Raw genomic sequence first — 12,924 nt, 5'->3', positions numbered from 1 at the left:
CCCGGACACTGCGCCAGGCACTAGGGTACCGGGGCACCGCGCTGGGCACCGGGGCACTGCGTGCCCGGACACTGGGGAACCGCACTGCGGATCCGGGCACCGGGGCACTGCGTGCCCGGACACTGGGGAACCGCACTGCGGATCCGGGCACCGGGGCACCGCGCACCTGGGCACCGCACTGCAGATCCAGGCACTGGGGCACTGCACGCCTGGACACCGGGGCACCTCTCTGTGGCACTGGCGCACTGCGCACCCGGACACCAGGGCACCGGGGCACCGCTCCGCGGCACTGCTCCGCGGCACCGTGCACCCGGGCACCGCGGTGGGTACTGCGTCGGGCACTGGGGCACCGCCCTGCAGCTCCAGGCACCGGGGCACCTTGCTCCGTGGTACCGCACTCCTGGGCACCGCTCCGCAGATCCAGGCACTGAGGCACTGCCCAGCCCGAGCAGGAGCAGCCGGAGCACGGAGCCAGGAGGAACTGCCCCTGCCCACCTCATCCCCGGGCTGAGCCCTGCTGCCCCAGCCCCATGGCCACGGAGGCTGCCACAGCCTGGGCTTCGCAGCCCGGCAATGGCAGCAGGGCAGCRTGCTCGGTGAACATGGCCTTCGCCCACCACTACTTGCCCACCGTCTATCTGGTGGTGATCCCCCTGGGGCTGGTGGGGAACGGGCTGGGCCTGTGGCAGCTGTGCGCCAGGCCGCGGCGGAGCGCCCACGGTGCCCTGAGCCTGCTGGTGGGCAACCTGGGCCTGGCTGACCTGCTGTACGTCAGCACGCTGCCCTTCCTGGTGAGCTACTACCTGCAGGGCAGAGTGTGGCTCTTCGGCAGGGTCTGGTGCCGGCTCACCCGGGGCCTCTTCCACCTCAACCTCTATGCCAGCATTGGCTTCCTCACGTGCATCAGCGTCCACCGGTACCTGGGCATCGTGCACCCAATGAAGATGCGGGGCAGGTGCCAGGCTCTGACCTCTTCCCTGTGGCTCAGYGTGATGGTCTGGGTGTGGGTCATCATGCAGGTAGCTCCTGATTTTGCCTTCAGCAAGATGGATTACACAGGAACGCGGTGCCATGACACGACAGAGCACAAGAACCTGGGTATTTACTTGCCGTACACCGCAGCCATCACCGTGACGGGCTTCGTCATCCCCTTTCTCATCATCATCGGGTGCTACGGCCACGTGGTTGTGGTGCTCTGCAGGAACGACACYGTGGACCCCCGCCTGCGGAGAAGAAGCATCAGACTGGTGATAGTGGTGATGGTCCTCTTCTCGCTCTGCTTCCTCCCCTATCACATATTCAGAAACCTCAACTTGTTGTCTCGAACCTGGCAACTGCAAGGGGCCTGCACACAGACTTTAAAGAACATTTACGTTTCCTACCAGGTGACCCGTGGTCTGGCCAGCTTGAACAGTGCCTTGAACCCCCTGCTCTACCTAAYGACCAGCGAAGACTGCGTGTCACATGTGCGGACTCTCGGGCAAAGGGCCAGCCACTCTCTGCGCTCTCTCTTCAGGAGCGAAGCCAGTCACCAGACGGATGAGAAGAAAATCAATATTCTCTGTGAGCAGCAGGTTTCTGACAAGCTCTGAGTTACCCAGCTCAAGAGGCGGATTTGAGACAGGACGCTGTCCTTCACCTAAGGAGAGGCAAAGGGAATTACCTACCTACCTTGCAGCAGCACTGTAAGGGCAAGTTTGGGGGGGAAGTGCTTTGGAACGGTTCATAAAAACATCAGATATTAAATATATGACTAAGCTGTGCCAGTTCCTGTGTAAGTTGTTCCTGGGTGACTGAGCTGCTTCAGGAGCTGTGTTATCCCCTATTGCTCACCTCCTTTGCAGAAGGAAAAAAATATTTTAGCATTACCCTCTTCCGGAAGGGCATATAGCAGACAACAACAAACTTGACATTTTAAAGTTTCTGGAGGCTGGTGTGCTGCAGAAACCTGAACCACTGGTTTCAACAGGCAAATCTCAGGAGATTTTCCAGATCTTCAGGTGGGTGGCTGCATATTACTCTTGCCTTTTTTAGAAACTAGATATGCAAATACACACCTGAGGGGGTGTGGGTGGGGGGGTCGGTGTGTTAATTTGACCACAGCTGGCCTAGTAACAATTATGGATGAAAGGATTAAATATGTGGTCATTAATCATTAAATTTGTGGCCATTAATGATCACCATCAACAGCAGTTGACTMATTACATGCAAAGCTTGACTCTACAGTATCTGAAAATGTGGCAAGGATTTTGTTTTGAACAGGCTTGCAGCTGTGAGCGCGCAGTGATAGGTCCGTGGCAGGGCCTTTGGGCGTAGTTTTGCTTGTGGCTTTGCCTGCACAAACCTAGACTCGTAACAGCTTTGTGTCTGCCTATCAGGCCTGCATCTAGCAAGTCTGACTGCATGCTAAACTTGATGGAAATCTCTCCTGATAATTTCACTAAAACGACCGAGTGTTCAGAGTTAGAAATTCGGTATGTCCGGCTGTGTCCATTTAGCAGTGAGGGAAGCCCAGTTTACAAAGCAGCCGTGAGTTTCAGCCTCATCCTGGGGAGTATTCGGAAATGGTCATCATACTCTTCTGCACTTCTAAAATCACTGTTCGAGGGGTAGATGAAGACATACGCTGATCCAAAGAGAGAGTCAGATGTCCTAATTTGCCATCATAGATGGCAACGCACACCTTAAACAGTATTTGTTTTACGGACACCCTCGCAGCCTTGCCCGAAGGGAGGCAACATGGGTTTGAAGACTTGTGAAGGAAAGCTCAGACAGCAAGGGTAGGGCTTGTGCAGCCTCCAGGGCGGGCTGGCACCAAGGCCACGGGGTTCTCCGCTTCCCGGGGAAGCGAAGGCTGCCGAGCRATCGTTGACTTCTTCTTCTTCTTGCGGTTCTCACCGCTAACAGCTCAGATATTTCAGTTCTTGTGAAAACAGCGATTTTTTAGTAATTGTTAAAACCAGGCAATACTGGGAAAGCGCCAGCCCGTGAACTCGGCACTCTTTGGCACGAAGCCCGATGTTTCTCACTGTCAGCTGCTGCTCGCACCGACCCACCTTCGCCGTGCCACAGAGGGAGCCGCGGCTGGCTTTCAGACAGCGTTAGTATGTCTAAAGTGCAAATAAACACTCAATGCTTTCAATCGTGAGTCGTCTGGCTTCTTTTAAAGCTTTAGAGGAACACGTAAGCCAGCTGGCCTGCAGGCTGGAGCGGGAGGCCTGCCTGCTGCAGGAGGAAGCAATGAGTTTCATGGGGCTCTGCAGAGTGGGAGTTCGTGGAAACACTGTTAGTCTGTCCACCTGGTGAGAGCGTCCACGGTGAGGCTCCATCCCCCRGAGAAGAGCAGTGCTGGGCCAGGACGGACCAAGGTAGGTGCTTGGAGCATGCTCAGCACCTGGCAGGGGTCCAGCAAAGCACTCGAGCATCTCTGAAGCTGAAATCCTTCCTCGTTCAGATGAAATCGAAAGGAAAGCCTAAATTCACGTGTAGGAAGATGTTCTGTCTCTGCAGTAGGGAAGACCYTCAGGACGTCAGGACCCAGTCTGGCCTCTGTTGTTTCCACATAGTCTGTGGAGCTGGGGCCTCGCTGGAGCTTCACCAGGCCTTTGGTCTCTCTCCCTCCTTGTCTGGAGAAACACTCACGTTTCTGAAAGCTGCCCCGCTCTTCCGCCTTCGCGCAAGGCTCTCGTCAGAGACACCGCGCCTGCCAGCGGATCTGGCGGGCCCGTGGGAGCAGCGGCGTCCCTTCGCTGCTGAGCCCACGCACGGGGGGACCGGCTGGGTCGCAGGCTGCTCCCCTCACCTAGACCCCAAAGCAGGAGGGGGGGGGGCTGAGCTGGGAAAGCAGCCCCCTGGGCCACCCTGCTTTCCTGCTTTTTCTGTCCCCGGTCTGCTCAGTGCCTGTTCCACCTGTGCCACTCACCATGCCCAGAGCCCTGGTCTCTCCTGGGGTGCTGAGGGCCTGATCCGGCTTTCATCCTTGGCTCCAGGCTGGCACAAGCATAGGCAAAGACTTGGGAGGGTTGTGGCAGGGCCCGAATCGGCACCTATGCTCTGAGCAAAACCCTCTCCTCTCAGCCACAGAGACCTTTTAATGCCGCCAGATTGCCGCAGCTGAGCTGCACGTCCTCACGGGGCGAAATTGCTCTGCAGGAAAGCAAGTAATTCATTTCATCTGTTTCGGTCCCTTGGCTTAAGGGGTGAGATGAATGTTCCTGTCTCCCACCTTTGCCAACTGCTGTCAGGCTTTAAGATCTCTAAAACCAGGCGAGAGGAACCCCACCTGTAACAGCCRCTTTCCAGCACCGCCCCACGGCCTCGCCGGCGCAGCAAAGTGCAGCAACGGGCTTGTCTGCAAATCAGAGCCGAACGGAGGGGTTGGACYACTTTCCCCAGATTAGGGTCAACCCCCAAATCAAGCTGTGCGGCAATTCTGTTGACACTGGTGGGATGAAGATCGGGCCTGGAAATTTGGCAGCGTTTCTTGTTTCATCACATAAAACAACCTTCACTGAAGATTTGCTTCAAATACAGTCGAGATTTGTTATATTAGCAGAGAACTTCCAAGCTCCCGCGTGCAAACAGCAACTCGCTGCGGTGAGCCGGGCGCTCCTCCGCTCCCACCCCGCGCGGTCCCRGGCTAGGCGGCGGCGCCTATTTATAACTGCTTGGCTTGCAGAAGTAATTTTAGACGGATGGTCTCACGCGTTTGCGTTAAATGTTATTCGATTTATRTGATTTGCTTTTTTTAGCAAGCCGGTTGGTCTCCCAGGTGCCGAAACACTCTGCATAATATAACAAAGAGTCAGATACTCTTCTTCAGTAAAATATTCACCAGCAGCACCCAATTCTAGGTATGTTTACCTCATTTCCCCAGGCCATCTACTATTCCTTTCACAGCCCAGTCGATATCCTCAGTAAATGCGATAAACTGTCAGGTCTGCTCTCCCTATAGCCAAAGGTACTTGCAGAATGAAATTGTTTTCCCGAGGAAACGAATGCCTCTCGCTGAGCTAGCGGCTGCTGTGACCTTTCGTTGCCGAGTGACTCATCCCTTTTCCATATGTATTTGGTCTCCCACCCTGCCACGAGAGCGGCTCCGAGTCCCGCTCCCCTGCGCCCGGCGTAGCAGGGAGCCGGGACCCGCAGGCGGCCGTGGGCTCCCTCTCCCTGCGCATGAGATTTTTCCTCTGAAATCACCYGCGTGTCCCTGCTGCGCTGCACGCAACGTCCCAGCGCTGGGACGGCTTGGTCCCTCCCAACACCAGCTTGCTTTCCCAGTGCCAYCATCTTACACCCAGCGTCACCTCCAGTCCTTGCCTTCTGCCCCCAGCCCGGGGCTTTTGCACAGCTGGTGACCGACGGCGGGGGTAAGGCATGGGTGGAAAGCAAGGGGGGGGAGTTGTTTCCCTTTCCAGTGCCATATGGGGTGGATYACAGGGGGTCATCCATGGGCAAACTTCAGTAACAGACTCAGCCTGGAAATATGSGGCAAAATTCCCCAGCATCGGCTCCTTTTGCTGTTTGGTGCCTCAGCTCCCACCTCCAGAGAGACTCAACCAGGGGACCTAAAAGTTAGCTAAGCATTTCTGACCTCAGAGAAGCCTCAGACTCGTGTTCCTATTTAGCTCGGGTGGTTTGCCAGCCTCTGAAAAAGCCTGGTTTTAATCTGATTCCCTAGATCTGATTCATGCTCTGGAGCCCTGATGCTAGGGACAGCTGTGATTTTCACGCTGCCATTCGCTCTGCTCCAGGACCCTGCACAGCAACTGAGCATTGCTGGAGAGAAAGGGCCAGGGCTGGAAGACAGCACAGACAGCTGGGCCAAGCGAAGACAGGAACATCTTTGCATTTGCACATCAGAGAGGATGTTCCTCATCCCCCTGATTCTTCCTTCCAGAGAAAAGACTGGAGAGAAGCAGCTGGAGAATATCTGCACACATATAAGACTTAGTAGAATTTACAGTTTTGAGGTGGAGGAAAAAATGTGGCACCAACATAGTGCTTTCACTGCAAGATAGAACAAGTATTCTCATTTTATTTTATTTATTCCCCACCAGCAACCTGMTGTGCTCTCAGACATGGAGCAGCTGGGAACATTGTCACAGGGCAATTCGCAGCCTCTTTGGCTGGGAAATCACTTGCAGCCCTGGGACCTGGGCCACCAGGGCTGGCAAGGGCCAGTCCATGGAGCATCGCTAGCAGGGAAAGAAAAAACACATCTTGCTGGAATCGTACACAGACAACACTGAAAGAAGGGGATGCCTGCTGTAATCCAGGCAGGCTGGGAAATGCAGCCAGCTTCAGGAGATGATGCTTGCTCCCCGCTTGCTTCCTGCTGGCAGAGCAGGAAGAGACATGCTGATTTTTACTATCGGATGCGCTTTTCCCCAGCTGAGGTTCTGGGGCCCATTTGCTTCCCACTGGGTTATTACTAGCATCAAAACGAGCCATTTGCTGCAAACTGTCTGCTTTGGAAGTGAAGCTCCAGGGGCGGCAGAGGGGACTGCAATGGTCCCGCAGCAGGGATTCACCGGCCCCGGCTGATGGCCTGGCCCAAGCCTCAGCCGCAGCCCCACTGAGCTTGCCAGGGGCAGGATGCCGCGTCCTTCCTTCCCCCGGCCACGCGCACGCAGGCAGGTGCGCGCTGCGTCAGGACTGCAGCGGCGCTGGCGCTGGCTCCCTGCTCCGCTGAGCCTGCGGGTCCACGCTGTCCCTGCCGGCTGCTCTGGGACCCGTTCCTCTGCACCGTCAGTTCCCGCTCCGCCAGCCCGTGCCACGCACGGGGATCTGGGCGTCACGGGGACGAGCTGAGCAGGGTCCTCCCTCCCTGCCCAAGGCGGTCCTGCCCCAGGCTCTGGCCATGTGCGGTGGTTCCCAGGTCCGCTTGCGGAGGCTGCTCCGATGTGTGCGAACCTCCACGGCGCGGGGCWGGCTGCACCCCGAGCTGAGCTAATGACCGGGTGACAGCGCAGCAGCGGGGTTAGCTGACCATGAGGGCAGACGGCAGATGAGGCAATCGCCTGGGGACACTGGTCTTCAAAGTGTGGCTAGAATGACTCCGAATGGGGGGTGGTCTAAGGGAGCCCTTTCCCTCCGGCCCCTTCGCCTGTCTGAACCTGCAGAGCTGCTGCTAGTGAGGAGTCTCACGGCCGCCCGGCTCCAGGCTACAGTCACTCCTGGGCATTCGGTGCTGGTGCTGGTGACAGCTTGTCCTCAGAGCAAGCGGCCCATGCAAGAAGCCCCAGGAGCTGCTCGCCATGGGGATGCACGAGGGATTGATAAGGCAGCAAGCAACAAGCTGGCAGGAACATTTCCAGGCGGCTCCAAGGCTGTCATTGAGCGGTGAGCGCTGTGCACCAGCGCTGCGGCGAACGGATGGGACACGCCACGTCGTGGGCCACTGCTGGCCCCAGCAGCACTTTGCATTCGACCTTGTTGACGTCAAGGGGATTGCAGTCCCATGATGGCACCAAACCCACSGGTGGCCGCAGAGGAGGCTCCTGGCATGTCCCGTGCAACGCTCTGGAATTGCTGCTCCTCCATCGGCGTCCCGCGGAGACCCTTGGCAGCTCAGGGCCTTTCCCATCTCCCACCGCGCACGGCTTTCCCGCCGGCCAGGGGAGCAGCTGCCGGTGGGGCGCGCGCCAGGAGAGCCGCGCATACTTGCAATTCGTTCCCAGAGCCTTTGGCCCCCCACCCTTGACCCTCCTGGCAACCCCGCGATCCCTCCAGCAGCGCAGTCATTTATAGCGCAGCGGCCCCGGCGCCGCCTTCGCCCAAGGGCTTGTTGCGGCCGTGTTTCTATGGCGAGCGGGATGTCGCGGCGGCGACAGCGTGTCTCCAGACATACCTTCCAGGGAAGCAAAGGCTTCAAGGAAATTTTTGCAGAYGCTTTCCCAAAGGCTCTGTCCTTCATCAGTCCCCGCTGGCTCCTCCGAGCAGGGGTCAGCTCTGCTCGGCGCCTGCGGCAGCGCTGCCAAGCAGAGCTGAAAAACACTCGGTCCAAATTGCTTCTGGGCTCTGATCTAAGAGGCTCTCAGCAAATATCCCCACAAATTATTAAGCAAGGATGTTATTTTGTAATTATTTTTATTTTGTTCTATTTATTAACGTCAGAATTCTCAAAACAAATAGATGAACCAATTAAAGCGACCGAGATCGAAAAGCAGCGCAGCACCTTTGGTTGCAATCCAGGCAGTTCATGGCAGGTGCTTTGTGCCTGGCTGACGTTCAGCTGACAGCTTTCCAAGCATATAAAAACCTTATTAGGCTGAAAATAGAGTCTGTGATCATAAAATGTCAAGAGCACTGCTGTCAGCATTTCCAGCCCGGTGCGCTCCGTGCAGGATCCCCGGCGGTTCGGGCTGCCGGCGGTGCAGAGCCGTGAGGATGGGGCTGCGTGGCCGCTCGCGCGGGGACCTCTCGGCCAGCGGCACCGTCCGGGGCGGGCGGCCGAGGAGCAGGTCCGCTTGCGAGAGCGCCCTGCCGGGCTCCCCGGGACGGGCTGCGCCGCCCTCTGCCAGCCGCCGCAAGCTGCTAAGGCGTCAGCGGAGGTTTAGCGTGGCTGGACCAGGCGAGGCCGAGGCCGGCGGCGATGGCCGCGGGCAGAGCTCGGTCCAGGCGCGAGCGCCCTGGGGCCAGAGCTCTGCAAGCCTCGTSCGTCCTGATCACTCCTAGGCAATCTGCACTTGCAAACAGTTTATACCCAGAGCTTTATTAATGCACTCACTGAGTTGCCAGATCACGACACGGAGGAAAGCGCTTGCAGCCCCCCAAGCTCCAAGGACGCCCGGGGGGGGACGCAGCAGGGGGAAGCCACAAGCTGGTCGGGGAAGCTCGGGCAGCCGGTGGGGCCTCCTGGGCGCCAGCAATGCCTGCGCTGAGCTAACCCCAGAGCAAATCTCCGCGCGCTAGGAGCAAGGCGCGCGGGGAGCCGCCGGTAACCCAGAGCCCGGCCTGGCGGGCGGGGGCGGGCTGGCCGCGGCTCGCGGGGCGCGAGGGGTTTTACAGGAAGGTTCATGCGATCGCGGGGCGGAAGCAGATGTCAGTACCTCGAGGGACGCTGTCTTCAGCCGAGGGCGTCCCCCGGCGCGCCGCGGAGCGGAGCGGTCGCGTCTGCGTGTCAGCCGCCGACCAGCTTCGCGGCCGGCGCGCGCCGGGGCACGGCGGCCCGCGGCCCCTGGACCCGCCGTCCCCTGCGGGCAGCTGCAGCCCTTGTTGTTACTCGTATCTCAGTATCTAATCCTTTTTAGAAATAAACTAATCTGCTGCTTTAATAATATCCTGTGGCACGGTGAGCCTATAATCTCGGTATTAAATGGCATCAAAGCCAGAAGAGCTGATGCTTTTGCTAAAGGAGAACATCTATTTGTTCTGTAAAAATAACCGAAAGAAGGAGAGCGTGCCCGGCCGGGTCTGCGAGCGCCTCGGAGAGCCGCAACGGCTCCGTGCCGAAGCCCGGGGCTGAGGACGCCCCGGCGGGGGCCAGGGCCGGCCCGGGCCGCGCGCAGCCGGCCGGGAGCCGGGAGCAGGGGCGCGAGCCGGGAGCAGGGGCGCGAGCCCGGGCACCCCGGAGCCGCCCTGGCCCCCGGGGCGCCCCGAGCCGGGACGGCAGTGCCGCCGGGGCAGGGCCGGCGCTTCCTTCGGTCCATTAGAACCAGAAACGCTCTTTAACAGGTTCCCTGCCAGCCCGGAATTGTTAGTCAGGGGCCAGGCAGGCACCTCGATCAGACACTGCTTTAAACACAGGTGAGGYCTGACGTTATCTACCAGCCTCCAGGAAGTGACAAGTTTCTCAAAGTTCACCTTAAAATGACTGAATTAACGAGGGACTTTTGTTCCCGGTCACAAGCACCTTGCAACAAAAACACATCACTTTTAGACTATTTTATTTTCAGAGCTCTTGCTTTCTCTCTGCCTCCCCATGCAATAAAAATGAGACATTTAATCTCATAATGCAGCTCCTCKCTGGAAATCAATGATAACGTACATTACCTCGCCGGGTCCCATCCTGCAGATCCGGCGTGACCTTATTCAAGAGCAGGGAAGTCAGCAGAAAGACGAAGGCTGAACGGAGCGAGGCTCACGGCGGGTTCGGAGCACGAACCTTTCGGCAGCATCCGAAGGGGCTGCCCTGCACAAAACCTGTCGGACACAGCTGCACCCACGCAGCGCCCCTGCGCGCACCGGACGCCGGAGAAAGGAAAGCGCGACCGTGGCGGCGGCACAGCATGCCGGTGTCCGTACTTTTTTAACAATAAAGCGTAAGACCCCGGTCAAAAGCCAYTGCGAGGGACGTTGCTGCCTGCCCGTTCCTGGATTTGTTATGGTTGGATTCGTTATCGCACGGTTTCTCGCTGCGAGGTGGATCCTGCTGCCCTTGTTCCTGCTAGTAGYAGTCACTGCACAGGGACCTGTGGGGTGGCCCAGTGCAAAGCAATGCGAACAGCAGCTTCGCCGTGCCCGTTGCTGAATGAGCCCCTCTTCTAACAGCACGGCACTGCTGCCCTCCCCTCTTCCAGAAGAACATCGGCCTGAGTCTCTTCAACACSCTGCGCAGCAGGGAAAGGCCACGATGAAGGAAAAGCTGCGGGCAGACCCTCCATAGCACAGGACACTGCAAGGTGAGGATTTCTGCTGGGGAGCCAGGAGATGACCAAAATCAAGGCGAGGAAGAGCTGAAAGCCAACTGTGCTGAGCAGGTGGGGGTGCTCCTGGTCCCCAAACGGCAAAAGGCCCCAGAATTGTACCTATCTTCCTCTTCTGTGTCTGGAGAGGATCTTGCCAGGGTTTTGCACATTTGAACCTGCACTGGCACATTAGCCCAACAAGTGCAAGCAGCAGCTGGCTTTGGACAACACACTTTAAYGGTCCAAATGTCACCTGGATTTTCAGGTTTGGCCCACAGGGCACAGGAGACCCCCAGAACCATCCYTAAAAGATGTGCAAAAGGCAACAAGCGGTTGTTTCAAATTGCTCCACCTGGACTCATACATCCCCCAGAAAGTCTCAAGGTGGCCACCACCAGGTGAAAAGTTGAAAACCACTGGCCCAAAATGATAGTAAATAGCCTTTTCAAACAAAAAGCAAGGGAACAGCATAAAACCTTTAGAGGGAGTAGCAAGGAATAGTTAAGCAAAGGACCAAAATAATACGTAGTAGATCACTCCGAAATCTGCTTTCTCTTTAGTGGAACCAGCAGGATTTTAATGAGTAGCCCCTGTGTCCTGTCYTCAAGGTAGGATTTCATTGACGACCACTGGAAAAAATTACCCACAGCTGACCACCAGCACATGAAGTGCATCTTCTCCAGCAGACRGTCCCAATGCTGCCCGGGTGTCTGAGATGTGACAGGATCCCAGCACACGTTAGCAGAGCTGCAAATGAGACCGGGGCAATATAAACCAGACGCATTCCTCCAGCGGAGGCCTTGCCGCGTGATTTAGGAGGCTGCGATTGCTACGATGTCAAACAGCCTCCCGCCGCCAGCACTTACCGGCGGTGATGGATGCCGGAGCCCGTATTTTCCCTTCAATAACAACTCTCACTAATGGTGCTGGCACTGAGGCTTAGCAAAGAGGAGGGAAGTGGCAGGTGTCCAGGGTGATGGGAAAGGACACGGGATCTTTAGCACCGGCCATGGAAACGCAGGAGCTGGGAGAGGCTTCGAGAGGTCACCGAGTGTCCCCTGCTSCAGGAGGGCACCGGCCGTACCCGGAGCACTTCTGGCAAACCTCTGCTGATCTTTCTAGACCCTCCCGGAGACGCGGCTGCCGCTCTCTCCCCAAGCAATCCGTTCCGGTGTCTAACTGCCTGAACGGCTAGGAAGTTTTTGCTATGTCCATCCTAAATCTCCTTTGCTGCAATTAAAGCCTCGAGTGCCTTGTCCTCTCCACGGGGAGAGCTAAGAAGTGGCGGTGAGGATTAAAGCCTGCTGTTTTTTTCTCTGTCAAAGGAAGGAGAGTTGCTTCTTGAAGGAGAAATCATCTCCTGCCGCATACACCTCGGCGGAGAATTATCCTTCTCTTTCTGAAAGTGAAACATGGGGTTTACAGGAAAGCTCAGGAAACCAGTAATGACAAACAGGGCCTGCGACTCCGTGGCCTTCCTCTCCTCCCACACCAAAGTCCMAGTGACTAAAACCCACCGCGGTCAGAGCCGGCCCGCGCCTGGGGTCAGCAGCCCCGGGGGGGGGCAGCTAGGTGGATCCGGGCAGGCGCATCGCTGCGAGGAAAGCCCCCGCTCGCCCCGCGGCCCTCGCCGCCGCCGGGGTGCGGTGCCAGCTCCCCGCTCAGAGCCGGACGGAGCGGCGGAGGCRAGCGCTGCCCACGCGGGTGCTGGCCCCAGCGGGCTGCGGGAGCAGTCGCGGACCGCGCGGAGCCAAAGCTGCCGCTTCCAAGCGGGGCAGGCAGCAAGGCGGTGGGGACGCGCCGGCACCCGTGACACTCCTTCAGCCCGGAGCAAACGGCCACAGCCCCAGGAGGAGCGGGATGCAGCAGGTCACCCCAGCCCTGGCTCCCGGCCCCCSTGCCGGGGCCATCCCCTGTGCAGGACAGTGCTGTGGGCGCAGGGGCAGGCTCTTTGCTCCCTCCTGCTCCCTGGGCCAGTGCAAGGGGTGAGCAGAGCTGCCCRTGCAGCACCGTGCACCTCCCCGCACCGCAGGGCGGCTCGCCAGGCATCCCCCCCAGCCCACCCCTGGGAGGCCTTCGGGGAGGGAGCCCCAGGCAGCCCGGGTGCTGCTCCCACTGCCCTGGCTCCCCACTGCCTGATGGGGCCCGTGGGAGCCAGTGCTCGGTGCACGCAGGAGCAGGGGCTCAGTGGAGCCGGGGCACGGCGTACGCAGGAGCGGGGGCCCAGGGGAGCCGGGGCGCGGTGCATGCAGGAGCAGGGCTCGGAGGGGCCGGGGTGCGGTGCAGGCAGGAG

At 58.4% G+C, this 12,924-nt stretch overlaps 1 protein-coding gene across 2 annotated transcripts; it reads left to right on the top strand.

The window, feature by feature from the left end:
- Positions 1-36: 36 nt before the first annotated feature.
- Positions 37-3,126, top strand: LOC146590686 (P2Y purinoceptor 1-like). Of its 2 annotated transcripts, none has more exons than XM_085313979.1 (2): positions 37-1,256; positions 1,386-3,126. In XM_085313979.1, exons 1-2 carry the CDS (start codon positions 531-533, stop codon positions 1,590-1,592), a joined length of 933 nt encoding a protein of 310 aa, XP_085170105.1. In that variant the 5' UTR covers positions 37-530; the 3' UTR covers positions 1,593-3,126. The 2 variants fall into 2 exon arrangements, with proteins under 2 accessions (XP_085170105.1, XP_085170104.1); XM_085313978.1 differs by having other exon boundaries at positions 37-2,000; positions 2,263-3,126.
- The last annotated feature ends 9,798 nt before the right edge of the window (positions 3,127-12,924 follow it).

The sequence above is a fragment of the Rhea americana genome, unplaced genomic scaffold (assembly GCF_003343005.1).
Source record: "Rhea americana isolate MKP2758 unplaced genomic scaffold, rheAme1 scaffold_4, whole genome shotgun sequence".
NCBI classification, from domain to species: domain Eukaryota; kingdom Metazoa; phylum Chordata; class Aves; order Rheiformes; family Rheidae; genus Rhea; species Rhea americana.
This window is presented reverse-complemented; position numbering and strand designations above follow the sequence as displayed.